A 19,656-nucleotide genomic window follows, 5' to 3' on the forward strand; every position below is an offset into this window, starting at 1 on the left:
CCATAGATGACAATTGGTGTGTCAGAAATATTGCTGGCCCTGCGTTCTTTGTTGGTGTCCTGAAGGGAGACAGTCGATGAGTGTTAATTACCCTCACTCCTGCAGTCTTGGATTCACTGATGTGTTCAAGAGCACATTTTAAACTGATTACACTCTGATGTTCTGAGAAGTTAGTAGTGACTCGACCATCTTTGTGGCAGGTTGGACGAACATTAATTCTCCATTCAGATTGACTATTGAACTTTCCCCTGGTTTTCTCAGTCCCTCACATGTCCCATTAGTTCAGGGTTTCTCTGTCACCTGTGATTAAGTCCTTTAACTTCACTGGTTTTCTTTTCCTTAAAGGTTCTGTTGGAATTGATAAAAAAGGTGCAGTGGAATTCAATTATACGTAATAGGAAAGAAAGGAGAAACAAATGCTCCACAGATGGCTCAGTTAGTATATGCACTGCCTGCTAGAAGGTCCTTATTTCTATTCCGGGTGTCTGTTGAATTAGTTGGTTGCAGCCAAGATGGCAGTTGGGCACTATAATTGGCCTGAGTGGCTCTGAGGTAGGGATGGGAAAAAAATCAGCCAGATTAGTCACTCCTGATGGGAATGCATGCATGTTGATGAAGACTGTTTTGGACTTCCCTGTGGTCTAAGAGTATATGAACATTCCCTGACTACAATGGCCACTTAAGCAAGGCCCTGCAGAACTTCCAGCACTGTGGAACCATGCCCCATTAAAGAGTTAGCACCTTCAGGAGGTAGAAATTTGAGTGGTGGGAGCAGGAGTCTCAAACCTGCACAGCGATGATTAAATGTGTTGAAAAACTAATAAAAAGTGGGACTAGTGAGGTTTGGTATTGCCATGAGTGGCGCTCATAATTATCTCACCTCCAGCACATTGTCAAGCATTTTCTTATTTTGTTTGCCTTTCAAAGATAATCTCTTATTTCTTAAGGCTCAGTATCACACTTGGCAGCTAATTTACTATATGAGCACATCATTAATTTTCCAAAACCACAGTTCTGTTCAATATATCTCCCTTTGCTTTAATGACATTTATGGTTGCACGCATGTTGCTGGTGCATGTCTATACTTTATTGCCATATTCTTGTTCCACCTCTGAGAAATTTTCGCAGTGCCTTGGAAATGGCCACATCAGTCGACACAGCATTCCTGCAGTAGGCACTGGCTTATTTTATGGGGATTTATGGAATATGATTCATCCTGATTATTTCCCAGTGGACACTGTCCTAGTAGACTGAATTCTTTATTACTGACAATTTTCAGGCTGCAAATGGCAGTGGAAGCAACAAGAATATGTTGATATTTGTCTATGTATTAATGTATGGTTGGCTCTACTATATATTTACAACTTTTCACTGTAAGGAGATGGACTGAGTAGAGAGGAGGCAGCTGACTCAAGTTGGAACTTTCTTCTCTGTTCTTGGGTGAAAATAGCAGACATCTGATCTTCAGTAGTGGGGACATAAAGGAGGGTTTGAAGTGCTAGGCTCTCCAACCTGGCATCGCTTGTGGTTACTGAGGTCAAAATCATAGGTAGGCAACTTAGATGCTGGAATTATTAATGATTTGCCCTGCAACAAGAAGATCAAATCACAGTTCCTGCCAAATCCTCAAAATGTTCTCAGTTGGTTGAGATGGTCACTTGGTTGCGCCAATAGGTGGAGCTCCATTTAGCAGAACAAATCATGTTATCCATTGTCCAAGAGGAAGCCTGTGTCACAGTTTATTTCCCTTCCAGGCCAGAGAAATGTTTAGCAGTAGGCAAACTGCAAAGGGTAATGTAAATGGGAGACTGAAGAGAGGTGAAGAGTAAAATACAATAATTTGCATGAAATGTGGAAAAACATCACAAAATGCTTCACAGCATTGTCATTTAAAAATAATATATTGCATTATCCACAAATCTTGAGAAAAACAGCTTAATAAATCCAAATAAATCAGGTATAAATTAACTGAGCTATTCTCTTTCAGGACACGGTGGAATAAATCAATTAGGAGGCATGTTTGTGAATGGAAGACCGCTTCCCGACGTGGTAAGGCAGCGGATTGTAGACCTCGCGCATCAAGGAGTGCGGCCATGTGACATTTCTCGACAGCTAAGGGTCAGCCATGGGTGTGTCAGCAAAATCCTTGGCAGGTAAGAGTCAGTATTCATATAAATTAACTTTCAGTGAAATTAATATTCTTAGGTGATGAATGCTGGGGTTGGACAAGAAGTTCCAAAGTATTGCCACCAAAATCTGGATATAACACTGTATTTAAATTGATGGTAAAGGCCAGTGTAGTAATGAAGCATACAGAACAGGATGGTCATCTTGTCCACAAAATCCCCATCCTGATCCTTGACCCTATTCCCACCAAACTGCTGACCATCCAACTTCCTTTTCTGGCTCCCATGTAAGCTGACGTTGTTATCAGTTCTCTTTCCTCAGCTACTGTCCCTCTCCCCCTCAAATCGACCGTCATTACCCTTTTCCTCAAAAAAAAAACAGCTCTTGACCCCTCCGTCCTTGCAACTACGGCCCCATCTTCAACCTCCCTTTCCTCTCCAAAGTCCATGAAGGTGTTGTCACCTCCCAAATCCGTACCCATCTTTCCCGCAACTCCATGTTTGAATCTCTCCAATCAGGTTTCCGCCCCACCACAGTACCAATACGGCTCTCATCAAAGTCACAAATGACATCCTTTGTGACTGTGACAAAGGTAAACTATCTCTCCTCGTCCTTCTGGACCTATCTACAGCCTTTGACACGGTTGACCACTCCATCCTTCTCCAACGCCTCTCCAACGTTGTCCAGTTGGGTGGTGCAGCATTCTTATACATCTCATCGTAGCCAGAGAATCACCTGCAATGGCTTCTCTTCCCACTACCGCATTGTTAGCTCTGGTGTCCCACAAGGATCTATCTCTGGCCCCCCTCCTATTTCTCATCTACATGCTGGCCCTTGGCGACATCACCCGTAAACACAGCATCAGTTCCCACATGTGCGCTGACGACACCCAGATTTGTGCCTGCAGCTTCCCACAGTCACCTCCTTCTTTCAATTATGTCACTTGGCAAGTAGAAGCCAGGTACTACCTCGCAAGATGTAAAAAACTATAGGACTCATTGTTCTATTAAATCTACTCCTTCAGTAACGGTGTAGATGCTGGATTAACTGGCCTTCTAATCACATTCCCTTGCCCTATTTTGCTGATGGCAAGAAAAAGAATGAACTGCATTGAATCGCAGGTCAGTCAGCATCACACATCATGCCACACTGTGAGATGAGGCACATAGACACATGGAGTAGTATGAGGGCCACAAGTGAAGGAGAAGCAGGCTGCAAATGGCCCCAATGCTATGAGTACCATTGCTATAGCAGGAAACACTCTGGATTTGTTGACTTCTGAAAGTTGCAGGTGTGTTAGCTTTTTTGGGAGCTGCGGCACGTAGCAGAGGGCTGGCAACCCTTTCCTGAATAAAGAATAGTTAACCAAGACTGGAGGAAGTGTTTGCATCTACAAGGTCCAGCCACACGCTGAGCTGTTTCATCCTTTGACACTGTACTCTGAAATGTGTCACAGGTACTATGAAACAGGCAGCATTATGCCAGGGGTCATCGGGGGCTCTAAGCCAAAGGTTGCTACGCCAACAGTGGTGGAGAAGATAGCAGAATACAAGCGGCAAAACCCTACGATGTTCGCATGGGAGATCCGGGACCGGCTGCTTGCGGAGGGAGTATGTAATAATGACACGGTGCCCAGTGTCAGCTCCATTAACAGGTAAGAGCTGCAGGTTGCTGGACCCAAGCCCAGCGCATCATCTCTTTTTTTTCTGTAAAATTTGTGCTTAGAAAGGTGAGGGATGTTAGAGCTGAGGAATGGAACACGTTCTACGTGAAAGACTCAGGCAGTATCAATCACTCCCAGATCAGATACTGCAGGAATCTGACACAGAGTGAAGCTCTCTCTACACTGTCCCATCAAACACTCCCAGGTCAGATATAGCAGGGGTTAGATACTGAATAAAGCCTCTTCTACAGTGAAAAATTACCAAGGCTCTTGCTTCTGATCACTATCCCGTGAACTCTGATAAAAATGTGTCTGAACTGAATTGGGCTTGGTTGTGTCAAATAGGCTGCTGACACTCACTGCCTGGACTCACACAGCAAGAATGACTCCTTGGGCAAGGTACTGTCAGTGCCCATGGAACTCATACCCCAGCAAGAGTCCTTCACGAATGTAGAGGAGAACATTGGGAAACAATGGTATCAGATTTATATCTCTTATGGTTGTATTATGTTTTAAAAGTTTAATGTTCATGAGAACTCAGTTTAAAAAGTCTAAATTTCCAAAAAGGCTGTTTTTTGACATTCCGCTGATAGGGCAACAAGTATGGTCTTAGTCAACCCAACACCAGGAATAACTTCACTGCAGAATGGCTGTCAGGTTGTGGAAGGAGCATTTCAACTGCTCACTACCGGTCTTTTTGCTCCTTCTTGTTATAACACCCTGTATGATCAGAAGATAGATCAATGTGTTGCAGTCCCCCATGCAGTGTGAGCATTTATTCAGATGACAAAAGTCAAAGACTTTTGTTGAAAATGAGATTCGATGGCAGTGGCAGAAATGGTTAAAAACTTGGTTCCGATGAGGTTAGAAGTTTGGTCCCAATGGTCCATGCCACTGTGATTGGTTTGTCTCAGATGAGTGCCAGTGCTGGTTGCAGTCCATATGGAGGTGAAGTATTCAAGATGTTACACAGCAGCAGTTCTTTTTGCTGCTAATAGAGCGGGATTGATGTTGAGTGGGGAGACATCTGTGCATGTTCCTGCAAAAGAATGCATGACACAAGTAGTGAAAACTAAGAGGAAAGAAAAAAGAGCAACAGAATAAGGAACAGCAGCTTAATAAGGAGAGCAAAGCGATTGATGAGCTAAAAATAATTATTTTCTGCTTTGTTGTCAGAATTATAAGAACCAAAGTGCAACAGCCATTTCATCTACCTCTCGAAGACCATTCTGGGACGAGACTCAGTCCTGGACACACGCTGGGTAAGTAAAGGCAACATCTTTAAATCAGAGCACATGTTCTAGGGTATTTTATTCTCGAAAAATTACAACAAATTGCTGTATTTCGTGTAATGTTGTGCTCGTAGTGCAGTTAATTTGTGTCGTTACTTTTTTGTGAAAGCGAGCATAAGAAAAAAAATCACGTCTAACCACCTCTAAGCCTTGAAATTACATCAGGTGTCAAGTTTCATGGTGTTTTAAATTTTGCAGCAGATTGGAAACTCCTAAAAATAAGGCCCATTTGAACATTTGTTCAATGTTTCACCATATCCTATATTCACTATCAGTGTGAGTGAGGTTTCTAGGTTGGTAGGAAACCTCTGTGCATTTAGTGGGGTTCCCAAAGTGAGACTGACTGACTGGGCTATGTGCATATTAGACACAGACCCCCAATCACTAAAGGCCTTAGAGGAGCTTTGCGAGAGATGGGTGACAACATCATGTGACTGTATTCCATAGTACCCAGGCTTCCAACCTTGGCCCCTCAATTACATGCTGCCCTTTGGAGATATTATTCATAGACACGAGGTCAGATTTCACATGTATGCTGCTGACGCCCAATTATACCTCATAAGAACATAAGAATTAGGAACAGGAGCAGGCCATCTAGCCCCTCGAGCCTGCTCTGCCATTCAACAAGATCATGGCTGATCTGGTCATGGACTCAGTTCCACTTACCCGTCCGCTCCCCGTAACCCTTAATGGTTAAAATCTATCTATCTGTGACTTGAATACATTCAATGAGCTAGCTTCCTTGGGCAGAGAATTCCACAGATTCACAACCCTCTGGGAGAAGAAATTCCTTCTCAACTCGGTTTTAAATTGGCTCCCCCATATTTTGAGGCTGTGCCCCCTAGTTCTAGTCTCCCCGACCAGTGGAAACAACCTCTCTGCCTCTATCTTGTCTATCCCTTTCATTATTTTAAATGTTTCTATAAGATCACCCCTCATCCTTCTGAACTCCAACGAATAAAGACCCAGTCTACTCAATCTATCATCATAAGGTAACCCCCTCATCTCCGGAATCAGCCAAGTGAATCGTCTCTGTAGCCCCTCCAAAGCTAGTATATCCTTCCTTAAGTAAGGTGACCAAAACTGCACACAGTACTCCAGGTGCGGCCTCACCAATACCCTATACAGTTGCAGCAGGACCTCCCTGCTTTTGTACTCCATCCCTCTCGCAATGAAGGCCAACAGTCCATTCGCCTTTCTGATTACCTGCTGCACCTGCAAACTAACCTTTTGGGATTCATGCACAAGGACCCCCAGGTCCCTCTGCACCGCAGCATGTTGTAATTTCTCCCCATTCAAATAATATTCCCTTTTACTGTTTTTTTTCCCAGGGTGGATGACCTCACACTTTCCGACATTGTATTCCATCTGCCAAACCTTAGCCCATTCGCTTAACCTATCTAAATCTCTTTGCAGCCTCTCTGTGTCCTCTACACAACCCGCTTTCCCACTAATCTTAGTGTCATCTGCAAATTTTGTTACACTACACTCTGTCCCCTCTTCCAGGTCATCTATGCATATTGTAAACAGTTGTGGTCCCAGCACCGATTCCTGTGGCACACCACTAACCACCGATTTCCAACCCGAAAAGGACCCATTTATCCCGACTCTCTGTTTTCTGTTAGCCAGCCAATTCTCTATCCATGCTAATACATTTCCTCTGACACCACGTACCTTTATCTTCTGCAGTAACCCTTTGTGTGGCACCTTATCGAATGCCTTTTGGAAATCTAAATACACCACATCCATCGGTACACCTCTATCCACCATGCTCATTATATCCTCAAAGAATTCCAGTAAATTAGTTAAACATGATTTCCCCTTCATGAATCCATGTTGCGTCTGCTTGATTGCACTATTCCTATCTCGATGTCCCGCTATTTCTTCCTTAATGATAGTTTTAAGCTTTTTCCCCACTACAGATGTTAAACTAACCGGTCTATAGTTACCTGCCTTTTGTCTGCCCCCTTTTTTAAACAGAGGCGTTACATTAGCTGCTTTCCAATCCGCTGGTACCTCCCCAGAGTCCAGAGAATTTTGGTAGATTATAACGAATGCATCTGCTATAACTTCCGCCATCTCTTTTAATACCCTGGGATGCATTTCATCAGGACCAGGGGACTTGTCTACCTTGAGTCCCATTAACCTGTCCAGCACTACTCGCCGAGTGATAGTGATTGTCTCAAGGTCCTCCCTTCCCACATTCCTGTGACCAGCAATTTTTGGCATGGTTTTTGTGTCTTCCACTGTGAAGACCGAAGCAAAATAATTGTTTAAGGTCTCAGCCATTTCCACATTTCCCATTATTAAATCCCCCTTCTCATCTTCTAAGGGACCAACATTTACTTTAGTCACTCTTTTCCGTTTTATATATCGGTAAAAGCTTTCACTATCTGTTTTGATGTTTTGTGCAAGTTACTTTCGTAATCTATCTTTCCTTTCATTATTGCTTTCTTAGTCATTCTTTGCTGTCGTTTAAAATTTTCCCAATCTTCTAGTTTCCCACTAACCTTGGCCACCTTATACGCATTGGATACCTCTCTATCACCATCTTGATTCCACAACCATCTGTATGTTGTCAAACTGCCTATCTGACATCAAGTCGCAGATGAGCTAGACCTTTTTCCAACTGAACACTGAGAAAACTGTTGCCCTCTTACTCAGCTCCCACCTAAAACTCCATACCATTCCTCCTGACTGCATCCTCCTCTCTGGCCATTCACTCAGGTTCATGAAATGATGTGGAACCTTGGTGTCCTGTCCTGACACTTCAAAGCCCATAACCAATTCATCATTAAGCCCACATACTTCTGCCTTTGGTCCTACCTCAATTAGAAGCAGGGCTTTCAGCTGTCACAGTTCTACTCCCTGTAACTTCCTTCCAAAGCCTCCCACCCCATGCTACTTCTCTCTCTACATTAAAAGCCTCCTCAAAACCGAATTTTTGGACCATCTTTTGGCCAGCTCTCCTAATTTTCCTACTTGGTTCATTCTCTCCTGTGTGAAGGCCCTTAGTTATGTTAAAGGTGAATTTTCAGCATTAGTCACTGATTATCAGGCTGTGCTATTCATAGATCAAACACTGAATCCCATGTTTCTGTTTTCTGATTTATCATAGAAATCAATTTTGCAGGTGTGTATTGGCCCCAAAATTAGAACAGATTAAACTTGCAGATACAGATTGTTGGATCAGTATTGAAGAATATTTCATCTGGCAGTTTACAGGTGCAGAGTAAATTTATATAAAGACAAGATTTATATCAGAGGCTGGAAGCCTGGAAACTCCCAGCATTGGCAGTAGGTGCTTTCGGGTCTTGCATCATGGTACTGTTTAACTGCCAGAAAGACCTGGACCTGGACTGACCTGTGAACGCAGACATTGCAAACAGATTCCTGCAGTCAGGCCGTGCAGTTCCTTAACAAAAACAATCTGTTTACAACCACAAAAGAGAAGAATTTATTAAAATTAATTTTGATTGCTGTGGATATACTTAATAATATACTTTAATAGGGCTGTGGTTTTCCACTTTAACAGAATCCCACTGTAAATTAGGTGAGGACAGGAGTTCTGTGCCCACTCTCCCAGTGGCCCAGAAATTAAAACATTTTCCAAAAAAGTGCTTTAGCCTATGCGATTGTTTGCACAGGCTCAGCTACCCCTTTAATTTTTAAATACACGGCCGTCAAAGCTGCTCCTAGTTCTAGGCATTGCTAGGGCACAAATGATATAAAATACATTGGATGGCATATTCGCAGCATTTGCATGGCTCATATTTAGGAACAGAGGAGGGCATTCAGCCCCTCATGCCTGTTCCGCTATTCAATTAGATCATGGCTGATTTGTATCTTAACTCCATTTACCCGTCTTGTTTCCATATCGCTTGATAACCTTACCTAACAAAATCTATCAATCTCAGTTTTGACATTTTCATTGACCAAGCCTCAATAGCTTTCTGGGTAGAGTTCCTGAATTCCACGACCTTTGCGCCAAGAAGTGCTTCCTGACATCACCCCTGAACAGCTTAGCTCTAATTTTAAGATTATGCCCTCTTGTTCTGAACTCCCTCCAGAGAAAATAGTTTCTCTCTATCTATCTGATCAAATCCTTTAATCACCCTAAACACCTCAATTAGATCATCCCTTAATCTTTTAAACTCAAGTAGCCCCAGTATAATTGTGGCGACTCTGCACTGCACCCTCCCCAAGGCCAATACATCGTACACTCGATGTGCCTTACAGCAGGAAGTCCCAGCTAAATAAGAGTTAGAGGGTTGTGCTGTGGGTTGGTTCACAAATGTGTCGCACCACAGAGCTGAAGTGACCAATCCATGCTTGCAACAATATTAATATATTTGTATACTGCATGGAATAGAAATTGTTGTGTTCTGGGGTCAATTTGTATTGTCTAGTAGCTAAAAAGGTTATCAACTTATTGTGATTGAGCACACGCAGTTAGAACAAGCTCCTTATAAGTAGTACTGAGCCTTGCTGAAATATAGGAAATTGGAGCAGTTCATTGGCCTGGAAATCCCGGCCTCCCCGGGTCCATACAGAGTACCTACGGACCCAGGAAGTCATCCAATGACAGATCCAATGCATATCGGGAGCGAGGACATTTTCAAGGGCAAGATTGCGGGATTTACCCATATCTTTCCCAGCAAATGTCCTCAAAACTCTTGCGCCTGAAAAAAACAGGCACATAGCCTACTTTTACAGGCGTTAAGTGTTTTAAAACATCCAAAAATATAGTAAAATTAAATTAAAAAAACACATTTTATTGTTAAAAACCCTGCCCACTAAGATAAGTTTATTTTTAACTCTAATTACAAAACTTTTTTAAAAATCGGAAAAATATATTTTTTTCTAAGGCATTTAACTTTAATTTCAATTCATTTTAATTATGTGGGGTGTGTTTTTTATTTTTTATTATGGTGTTTAGTGTGTTTGTTTTTTTCCCCTCATTAATAACAATGAGAACTCGTAGATACGGAGTTCTCATTGCTACTAATGAGAAAGCTGTGGAATACTGTACCTGATTGGTTGTGCAGTCACACATGATTGCACCTTCTACGTGGGAACCTGGACCGTGGGAGCGCGCTTCGCATCGTGGGAAGAGAAGGCCTCCCCAAGGGAATCCCACGCTCCTCCAGGACTACCAGGTAGATTCGTTGAAATTTTTCAGGTCGGAGACATCCGCCCGCGGGAAGCATCCGACCGCAATTTCTGGGCCAATGTCTTGGTTAGGTGACTGAGAAGAATTGCCAAATAGAGCCCAGATGTTTCCCACAGGGAGGGAGAAAGAAAGATTGATTGATTGATGTCACCTAGACTTATCTTGGTGCAATTTTGGCAAGTTAGAGAACAGAATAGGGAGATGTAAGGGAGCAGGCATCGACTGCCCTGTGCCAGAGAATATTGCTATTTTGGTGGGTCCAAAGTATTGGAAGCTAAAATAACGTAGGATTGGCAAGGTTACCAATAAAATCAGTAAGCATGAAGGGACATTGCTGGTATCTTCACTAGCATATTTATAATAAACCTGTTGGCACGCCTTACTGATGGATATTGGTCAAGAACAGTTGGCACCAGTGACTCCTTCTGCTCTTGTTTCTGGTGGTTGTTCTGAAATAGACTGAATGGGGTAATTCTACTGTACTGGCAGCGAACAATATCCTTCCATTCTGATACCACCGAGGTTACTTTACATCAATTACAACTATCAACAGTGGACTTGGGGAGATGAAAGCACAAAGGAACGGGAGAGATTACCCACCCCCCCTCAGCCCCAATGGCTCTGTGGATAAATGTACCACCTCGTGTGATAGTGAGTCTTACCAGATGATCCCCGGTCTGTGCTGAGTTAGCTACGTTCAGCAAGGGAGATGAGAAGTGCATTACAATTGGTGTCAGTGCCCCCGGAATAGGAAGGCGAAAAATGAGCTCCCATTCTGATCACTATCCACAACTCCTGGAGAAAAGTGTGCCTGTGTGGAAATCAGGTACGGACAGGATTAGGCATAGCCACAGTTGACCAGCCCATTTGTAGTCATAATTTAGGCTGACAATTGAAGGTAGCCCCTTGGGTGATTGTGAAGAAAGCATAATTTTAATATTTAACTCTGTTGCTCTTTTCCTCCAGTTCCCAACTCGACAGTTACACCACCTGAATCTCCTCCACCCAGTGATTCCCTAGGCTCATCCTATTCCATTAATGGTCTTCTTGGGATCGTACAGTCCAGCAATGAAACCAAGAGGAAAATGGCTGAAAGTAAGGAAACCAGACTGGGGCTCGTGAAATACACCTGTAGTGCTCTTTGCACTGTAATTTCTCAGTCTGATCACTAACTGCTGCTGTTCTGTTTGCCAGTTTATTTTTAAGCTGCTAATTATGTTGCTAGCATCTATCTGAGGCTAAAACCAGACTGTTCACAACCTAGGCGTCATATTTGACCCTGAAATGTGCTTCCGCGGCATAACTAAAACTGCCTATTTCCACCTCTGTAACATTGCCCGCCTCTGCCCCTGCCTCAGCTCATCTGCTGCTGAAGCCCTCATCCATGCCTCTGTTACCTCTAGACTTGACTACTCCAACGCACTCTTGGTTGGCTTCCCACATTCTACCCTACGTAAACTTGAGGTCATCCAAAACTCGGCAGCCCATGTCCTAACTTGCACCAAGTCCCGATCACCCATCTCTGTGCTCGCTGACCTACATTGGCTCCCGGTTAAGCAATGCCTCGATTTCAAAATTCTCATCCTTGTTTTCAAATCCCTCCATTGCCTCGCCCCTCCCTATCTCTGTAATCACTTTTAGCCTCACAACCCCACGAGATGTCTGCACTCCTCAAATTCTGTCCACTTGAACATCCCTGATTATAATCGCTCAACCATCTATCGGTGGCCGTGCCTTCAGCTGCTTGGGCTAAGCTCTGGAACACCTTCCCTAAAACATTACGCCTCTCTTTCCTCCTTTAAGATGCTCCTTAAAACCTACCTCTTTGACCAAGCTTTTGGTCATCTGCTGTAATTTCTTCTGATGTGGCTCAGTGTCAAATGTATCAGTTTTGTCTTATATCACTGTTATGAAGGGCCCTTGGACATTTTACTATGTTAAAGGTGCTATATGAATAATAGTTGTTGTTGTTGCTAATATGGTGATTTTCCTCATGGAGTGATGTGGTGCCATGAAAGTTCGTAAATTATAACTGGACAAAGGTGGGGATTTGAAATCTTATCCCAGATGTGAGTGGGATTGCCATAATTTCTCAAATCAGAACTGGACTGTGGGCTGGGCGGGGAGGGATGTGATCATGTGGCTGGAGTGTTGATAAATTGTTTAAAACCTTTAATATCTAATGTCTCCATATAATGTGACACAAGGCAAATGGACTTAGACATTTTAAAAACTACAAAACAAAATACTGCTGATACTGAAAATCTAAAACAAAAACAGAAAATGCTAGAAACATAGAAGGTCACACAGGCTGGCCGGCTGAGTGTTTCCAGCATTTTCTGTTTTGAAAACTGGACCTCGTGTGTCCAGTTTTCATTTTAGACATTTCTGAGGCTAAACCAGACTGTTCGCAATCTAGGTGTCATCTTTGATCCTGGTCCACGATAGAACATGTGGCAGCCCTAGTGGTGAGTTAAAATTGAAGCTTTGTCTTTAATTGGAACTGATCATCCTCCTTTCATTGCTGCTAATCAGAATGTATGTATTCGTCCCTCTGGTGGTACGGGTGCTTCAGTCAGCAATCAGGGTCTCAAAGCTGCTCCCTGATTCTGATTATTAAAAGTATTGTAATAAATTACTTGGTTAATACCTAGGGAACACATTACTTCCCTCATTCTTCCTGTCCCCTAATAACATAAAACCTTATCACCATTTCCCAATTCACCTCATTTTATCTCTTAACTATCAATTTGGATGACAGAGTCACAAATTAAATCAAACAATGAAATCTTACTTTTTTTCATCCTTGGTGATATCTTGTACTCTGGACTTTGGCCCTTCACTATGATTTCTCAATGCACTTCCCATTAGATTTGAGCGATATGGAAATCGGTTTTCACCCACAATCCAATCTCATCTGCAGCACCTTTTGTGATCAATTATGCTCCTTGAACCAGGAACAGCCCTGATATAGGTGCTTAAAGTCATACAAGGTTTAGCTGGAGTATATAAAGAGAAACTGTTTGCAATGGCTGGAAGGTTGATAACAAGAGGATACAGATTTAATGTGATTGGTAAAAGAACCGGAGGTGAAATGAGGAAAAACTCTTTTTACGCAATGAGTAGTTTGGATTTGGAATGCACTGCCTGGTAGGGAGGTGGATAGAGATTCAATACTAGCCTTCAATAGGTAATTGGATAAATACTTAAAGGAGAAAACATTTCAGAGATATGGAGAAATGGCAGGGAACTGGGACTAACTCTAATGGATTGCTCTTCAAAAGGGCCATTGCAGACTCGATGGGTCGAATGGCTTCCTTCTGTGCTGTACTATTCTATGATTCTATATGTTCACAATTATTCAATCTTCAAAATTAACTCCCCACCTCTCCTGAAAATGTTGACTCTTTGCTAGAGTGCAGGAATCCTGGATGATTTTCCCTTTTGTAGTTTATAGTGTTGAGGCCAAATGTAATGCTTTTGCTGCCAGCCTGGCTAAGATCAGCGAATGCAGCATGGGATCAAAGCTGAGGCCTGCCTAGTTTGTACGGCTTAGCATACATCAAGAGGCACATTTACCAACTGACCATCTAAGTGAAGCCCCTTTAATACAGCTGTAATTAAGATGTCATTGGTAGCATGGTGCAGAGTGCAATCAAATTAAATGAGCAAAGGGCAGAGTTAGATTTTCATTTTCTAGTCATGGTGACTATCTATGATTCCAGGGGAATTAGCAGACTGATGATTAAACTGCAGGTTTGCTGGGTTCATGAAACATGTTTGATTTAACTGACCTAATCCTTTGAGTCAGCAGTACTGACTCAGAATTACAACTAACAATTATTCAAATAAGAAAGGAGCTTCCTTTCTCTTATGCACCCAGCTTATGTTTTGTAGGTTACTCCCAATGTCGTGCAACTTTATTCTGAGACTCCAATAAATGTCCATGTCTATAAATCTACAGTGTGATTTTCAGTACAGTTGGACCTCTCCAGTCCGGCACCCTTGGGACCTGACTGGTGCCAGACCAGAGAATCTTCCGGACCATGGGAGGTCACGCCGACCCTAGACTTAACCGGTCCTGATGACAGCGCTCGGGCTCCTGAATGACTCGGCCACTCCAGCTGCAAAACTCGGGTCTTGCTCCCTCTCCGCGCCGACCCGACCTAGGAGGGTACACTGGAGGCAGCGGAGATAAGAGGAGCAGCCAGCTCTAGGACACAGAGCGCCGACCCGACCTAGGAGGAAACACCGGAGGAGCAGCGGGGATAAGAAGAGCAGCCGACCTGACCTAGGAGGGAACACCGAAGGCAGTGGGGATAACAGGAGCAGCCTTACCTCCATGAACAGCGCGGGACGCCACCCCCTGACGGGAATTATGCCGGACCAGGGATGTTTCCAGACTAAAGAGTCCCGGACTAGAGAGGTACAACTTGTATTAGAGTTCCAAAAAGTTGTTTTTAGCTGGTAGTTTATGAATGAAAAGTAAGAAACCAGGTGAAAGACCAAAGCCCAAAGTGCAGGTCACCATTAAGACTGAAGAGTAAAAGGGAAGGCAAGCTTATAACTGCTAAGGCTCTCCCCAACACCTTTCTACTATATTCACAGATCATGGACAGTTTGTATAAGTAAACAACGAATAAACATATGAAATAAAAAGTACTGAAAATACTCAGCAGGTCAAGCAGCATCTGTCGAGAGAAACAGAGTTAACGTTTCAGGTCGATGACCATTCAAAAAGTCTCTCCGCATAACTGAAGTCCCTCATCCCTAGTACCATTCAGGTAAATCTCCTCTGGACCCTCGCCAAGGCCTGGACATCCTTCCAAAAGTGCAGTGCCCAGAATTGCACACAATACTCCAGTGTAATTTCCTTGCCTTTGTACTCTTATGGTAACACCACTGTATACTTCACTCCAGTCTGGAAAAAAAAATGTTCACCACTACTCTCTGCTTTCTGTCGCTTAGCCAGTTTTGTATTCATGCTGCCATTGTCCCTCTAATTGGCTCTAACCCTAACCCTAACTTGTCAAACACCGTTTGAAAGTCCATATACACAACAACAACTGCACTACCTCATCAACCCTCTCCATTACTTCATCAAATAATTTGATCAAGTTAGTCAAACACGATTTGTCTTTAACAAATCTGTGCTGACTTTCATTTATTTTCTTATACTTTTCCAAATACATCTTGTTCTGGATTATTGTCTCTAAAAGTTTCCCTATCGCCGACATTAGTTTGACTGACCTGTAGTTGCTGAATTTATTCCTCTCCCCTTTTTTAAACAGGGGTGTAACATTTGCAATCCCCCAGTCCTCTGGCATCACTCCCATGTCCAAAAAGAATTGGAAGATTGTAGCCAGAGCCTTCACAATGTCCATCTTTACTTCCCTCAGTAACATAGGATGCATCCGGACCCAGTGGCTTTTCTACTTTGAGGACTGCCAACCTTTTCAGTACATCCTCTTTATCTATCTTTATCCTAACCAATATCACTACTGCCCTCTCTTTCACTGCTAAATTGGCAGCAGCATCTTCTCTAGTGAAGTAAGATACTGTCATGTATGCACATGCTGTTTATAGACACCAGATGGTGCCATTGTTGGAGGCCACTGAGCAGCTCGCACAGGGGCTGCTCTGGTATAAAAGGCCAGCCATTTTGTGAGTCAGACACTTTGGGCCTAAATAAAGCAGAGCAAGGTTGTACCTTGCTTAGTTAAACAGTACTCAGTTTGAACCTTTATTGCATACATAATATTTGGCGATGAGAATGCAAGAACTTTTGTTTGCAAAATGAGCATGATTTAGATTTTTAGAGCGATTCATGGAGGGAGAAGATTGGGCAGACTTTGTGAGTCGTTTGAACCAGTACTTCGTGGCCAACAAAATGGAAGGGGTCGACGATGCAGATCGGCGCCGGGCCGTGTTCCTCACTATGTGTGGTTCAAAGATCTACGGTCTGATAAAGAATCTACTCATGCCTAGTGATCTAACAGAGCAAACGTACGAGTTGTGTACATTGGTACGGGAGCACCTCAAGCCAGACGATGGCATCATCATCTCGAGATACAGGTTTTATACACACGTTCGATCGGAGGGCCAGAGCGCGGCGGAATTCGTTGCTGACCTGAGACGTCTAGCGAGACCGTGCAAGTTCGGGACAGCGTTGGCGGACATGCTGCGGGACTTCTTTGTTATCAGTATCAACTACGAGGTGATCCTGCGCAAACTTCTGGCGGTGGAGGAGTTGGATTTAAAAAGGGCCATCCAGATCGCTCAATCATGTATGATGACGGACAGGAGTTTAAAGCAAATATCGGTGAAGAACCGAACCTTGGCAAGTACTGTAAATGCGATTGATTTGGCATTCGGCAGAGCGGCACATGGCAGGGCCTATCCGGCTGCATTCACAAAACCTGTGGCTGCCCAAAGTCTGCCAGAGAGAATGTATCCGACTTCTCCGTGTTGGCGTTGTGGGGGAAATCATCGACACCAGCAGTGTCGATTTAAGCAATATAGTTGCAAAGGCTGTCTGAGAGTGGGGCATCTCCAGTGCAAGTGTCCACAGATGAGCAAGCGAGCTGCGACACATCACGTGGAGGATGAGAGTCAGACTAGCGCAGATCCGGAAATGCAATCCGAGATGCCAGAGGAGGAAGTGTATGGACTGTACTCTTTCATAACCAAGAGTAAACCAATTTTGATTAATGTGAAGTTTAACGGGATACCAATATCGATGGAACTGAACACAGAGGCGAGTCAATCGATCATGAACGAGAGGGCATTTAATAAGCTGTGGGATACTAAGAGTGTGAGGCCCAAGCTGAGCCCTGTTAACGCCAAGCTGTGCACGTACACTAAAGAACTGATAGTGATTGGCAGTGCACAAATTAATGTGTCACATAACGGTGCGGTACACGAGTTACCGCTGTGGATTGTTCCAGGCAATGGCCCAATGCTGCTCGGCAGGAGCTGGTTGGAGAAAATCAGATGAGATTGGAACAACATAAAGGCGTTGTCGTTGGAGGAAGATACATGGGCCCAAGTAGTTCCCCTCGCTGTTCGAACCGGGTATTGGCAACTTCACGGGAGCCAAGGTGCAGATCCACGTGGACTCAGATGCAAGACCCGTCCATCATAAAGCTCGGGCAATGCCGTATATGAGGAAGGAGAAGGTCGAAATTGAGCTGGACAGACTCTAGCGTGAAGGGATCATATCACCGGTCGAATTTAATGAATGGGCCAGCCCCATTGTTCTGGTGCTGAAAAGTGATGGAATAGTCAGAATCTGTGGAGACAACAAGGCTACGATCAACCGGGTTTCAAAACAAGATCAGTACCCGTTACCGAAGGCTGATGACTTGTTTGCGACGCGAGCCGGACAGAAGTCGTTCACAAAACTGGACTTGACGTCGGCCTATATGACGCAGGAATTGGTCGAGATGTCAAAGAGACTTACGTGATTAACATGCACAAAGGACTGTTTATTTACCAGTTTGGAATTCGCTCGGCTGCAGCAATATTCCAGAGGAATATGGAAAGTCTACTGAAGTCTGTTCTCAGAACTGTTGTCTTCCAAGATGACATCCTGATCACCGGTCCGTGACTCCAAGGAACATCTGAACAACCTGGAAGAGGTTCTACTGCGTTTGGACAGAGTGGGACTCAGACTTAAACGCTCAAAGTGCATCTTCATGGCACCGGAGGTCGAATTCCTCAGGAGGAAAATCGCCGCTGATGGCATCAGACCTACTGACATGAAAACCAAAGCCATCAAGAATGCACCCAAGCCGCAGAACGTGACGGAGCTGCGTTCGTTCCTGGGTCTACTCAACTACTTTGGTAACTTCCTACCTAAATTGAGCACCTCACTTGAACCACTGCACATGCTATTGAGAAAAAGCAACAAGACAGAGCTTTCGATAAAGCCACCAATCTGCTTTGCTCGAACAAGCTGCTGGTACATTATGACCCATGTAAACGTTTAGTTTTGGCCTGTGACGCATCGTCATATGGAATTGGTTGCGTGTTACAACAAGCCAATTAGTCGGGGAAACTTCTACCTGTCGCGTATATATCCAAAAGTTTGTCTAAAGCAGAAAGAGCCTACAGTATGGTAGAAAAAGAAGCTTTAGCGTGTGTGTATGGTGTTAAAAAGATGCATCAAATCTGTTCGGTCTGAGGTTCGAATTAGAGACCGATCACAAGCCGCTCATTTCGTTATTTTATGAGAGCAAAGGTATCAATACCAACGCTTCATCCCGCATCCAAAAGTGGGCACTGACACTATCTGTCTATGATTATGTCATTTGCCACAGGCCTGGCTCAGAGAATTGTGCCGATGCTTTGAGCTGGTTGCAGTTGTCCACACTGGAGGTGGAAACGCCACAACCGGCAGATTTAATGTTAATCATGGATGCTTTTGTGGGGTGAAGGTATCACCGTCACGGCTCAACAATTAAAGACCTGGACGAACCAGGACACGATATTATCGGTGGTAATGGGTTGCACCCTCAAAGGGGATTGGTCTGCTATACCTAAGCAAACGTGCGAGGAGGCCAAACCGTATATTTGTCGCAAGGACGAACTGTCTATTCAAGCAGATTGCATATTGTGGGGCAATCGAGTTGTAATGCCTAAGAAAGGGAGAGAGAAGTTTGTGCGTGAGTTACACAGCACACATCCTGGTATAGTGATTATGAAGGCCATCGCCAGGTTCCACGTATGGTGGCCAGGAATTGATTCTGAACTGGAAGTATGTGTGCATCAGTGTAACACCTGCATGCAGCTCAGCAAAGCACCAGCGGAATCACTGCTGAGTTTGTGGTCATGGCCATCCAAACCTTGATCCAGGATCCATGTAGATTTTGCAGGTCCCTTCCTGGGCAAGATGTTTTTAGTGATGGTGGATGCTTATTCGAAATGGATAGAATGCATAATCATGTCATCCAGTACGTCCATGGCAACCATAGAGAATCTCAATGTCATGTTCGCGACACATGGTCTGCCTGACATAGTGGTGAGCGACAATGGGTCGTGCTTCACCAGTCAGGAGTTTCAGGAGTTTGTAAAACTTAACGGCATAAAACATGTAAGGTCAGCACCATTCAAGCCTGCGTCCAACGGGTAAGCAGAACGTGCAGTACAAATTATCAAGCAAAGCATGAGGAGAGTAACCCAAGGGTCACTGCAGACCCGCTTGTCCTGCATACTGCTGAATTACAGGACAAGACCCCACACACTCAGGGGTCTCGCCTGCTGAACTCAAGATGAAAAGAGGTCTTAAGACCAAGTTACTCTTGTACACCCGGATTTAAGTATCATGTTGAATACAGAAGACAGAGTCAACAAGGGTACCACAATCACCCAACTGTGTCACGCGATATTTCTGTTAATGA

At 43.9% G+C, this 19,656-nt stretch overlaps 1 protein-coding gene across 1 annotated transcript in view; it reads left to right on the forward strand.

Moving 5' to 3' along the window:
• The window catches only part of LOC139234639 (paired box protein Pax-8-like), a 100,925-nt gene that overhangs the window by 46,503 nt on the left and 34,766 nt on the right, over positions 1-19,656 (forward strand). Inside the window, exons 3-6 of the mRNA XM_070865325.1 lie at positions 1,988-2,153; positions 3,584-3,781; positions 4,967-5,052; positions 11,222-11,350. Coding sequence (XP_070721426.1) covers positions 1,988-2,153; positions 3,584-3,781; positions 4,967-5,052; positions 11,222-11,350 — 579 coding nt within the window. The remainder of the gene's footprint in view (positions 1-1,987; positions 2,154-3,583; positions 3,782-4,966; positions 5,053-11,221; positions 11,351-19,656) is intronic.

The sequence above is a fragment of the Pristiophorus japonicus genome, chromosome 22 (assembly GCF_044704955.1).
Source record: "Pristiophorus japonicus isolate sPriJap1 chromosome 22, sPriJap1.hap1, whole genome shotgun sequence".
Classification (NCBI taxonomy): domain Eukaryota; kingdom Metazoa; phylum Chordata; class Chondrichthyes; family Pristiophoridae; genus Pristiophorus; species Pristiophorus japonicus.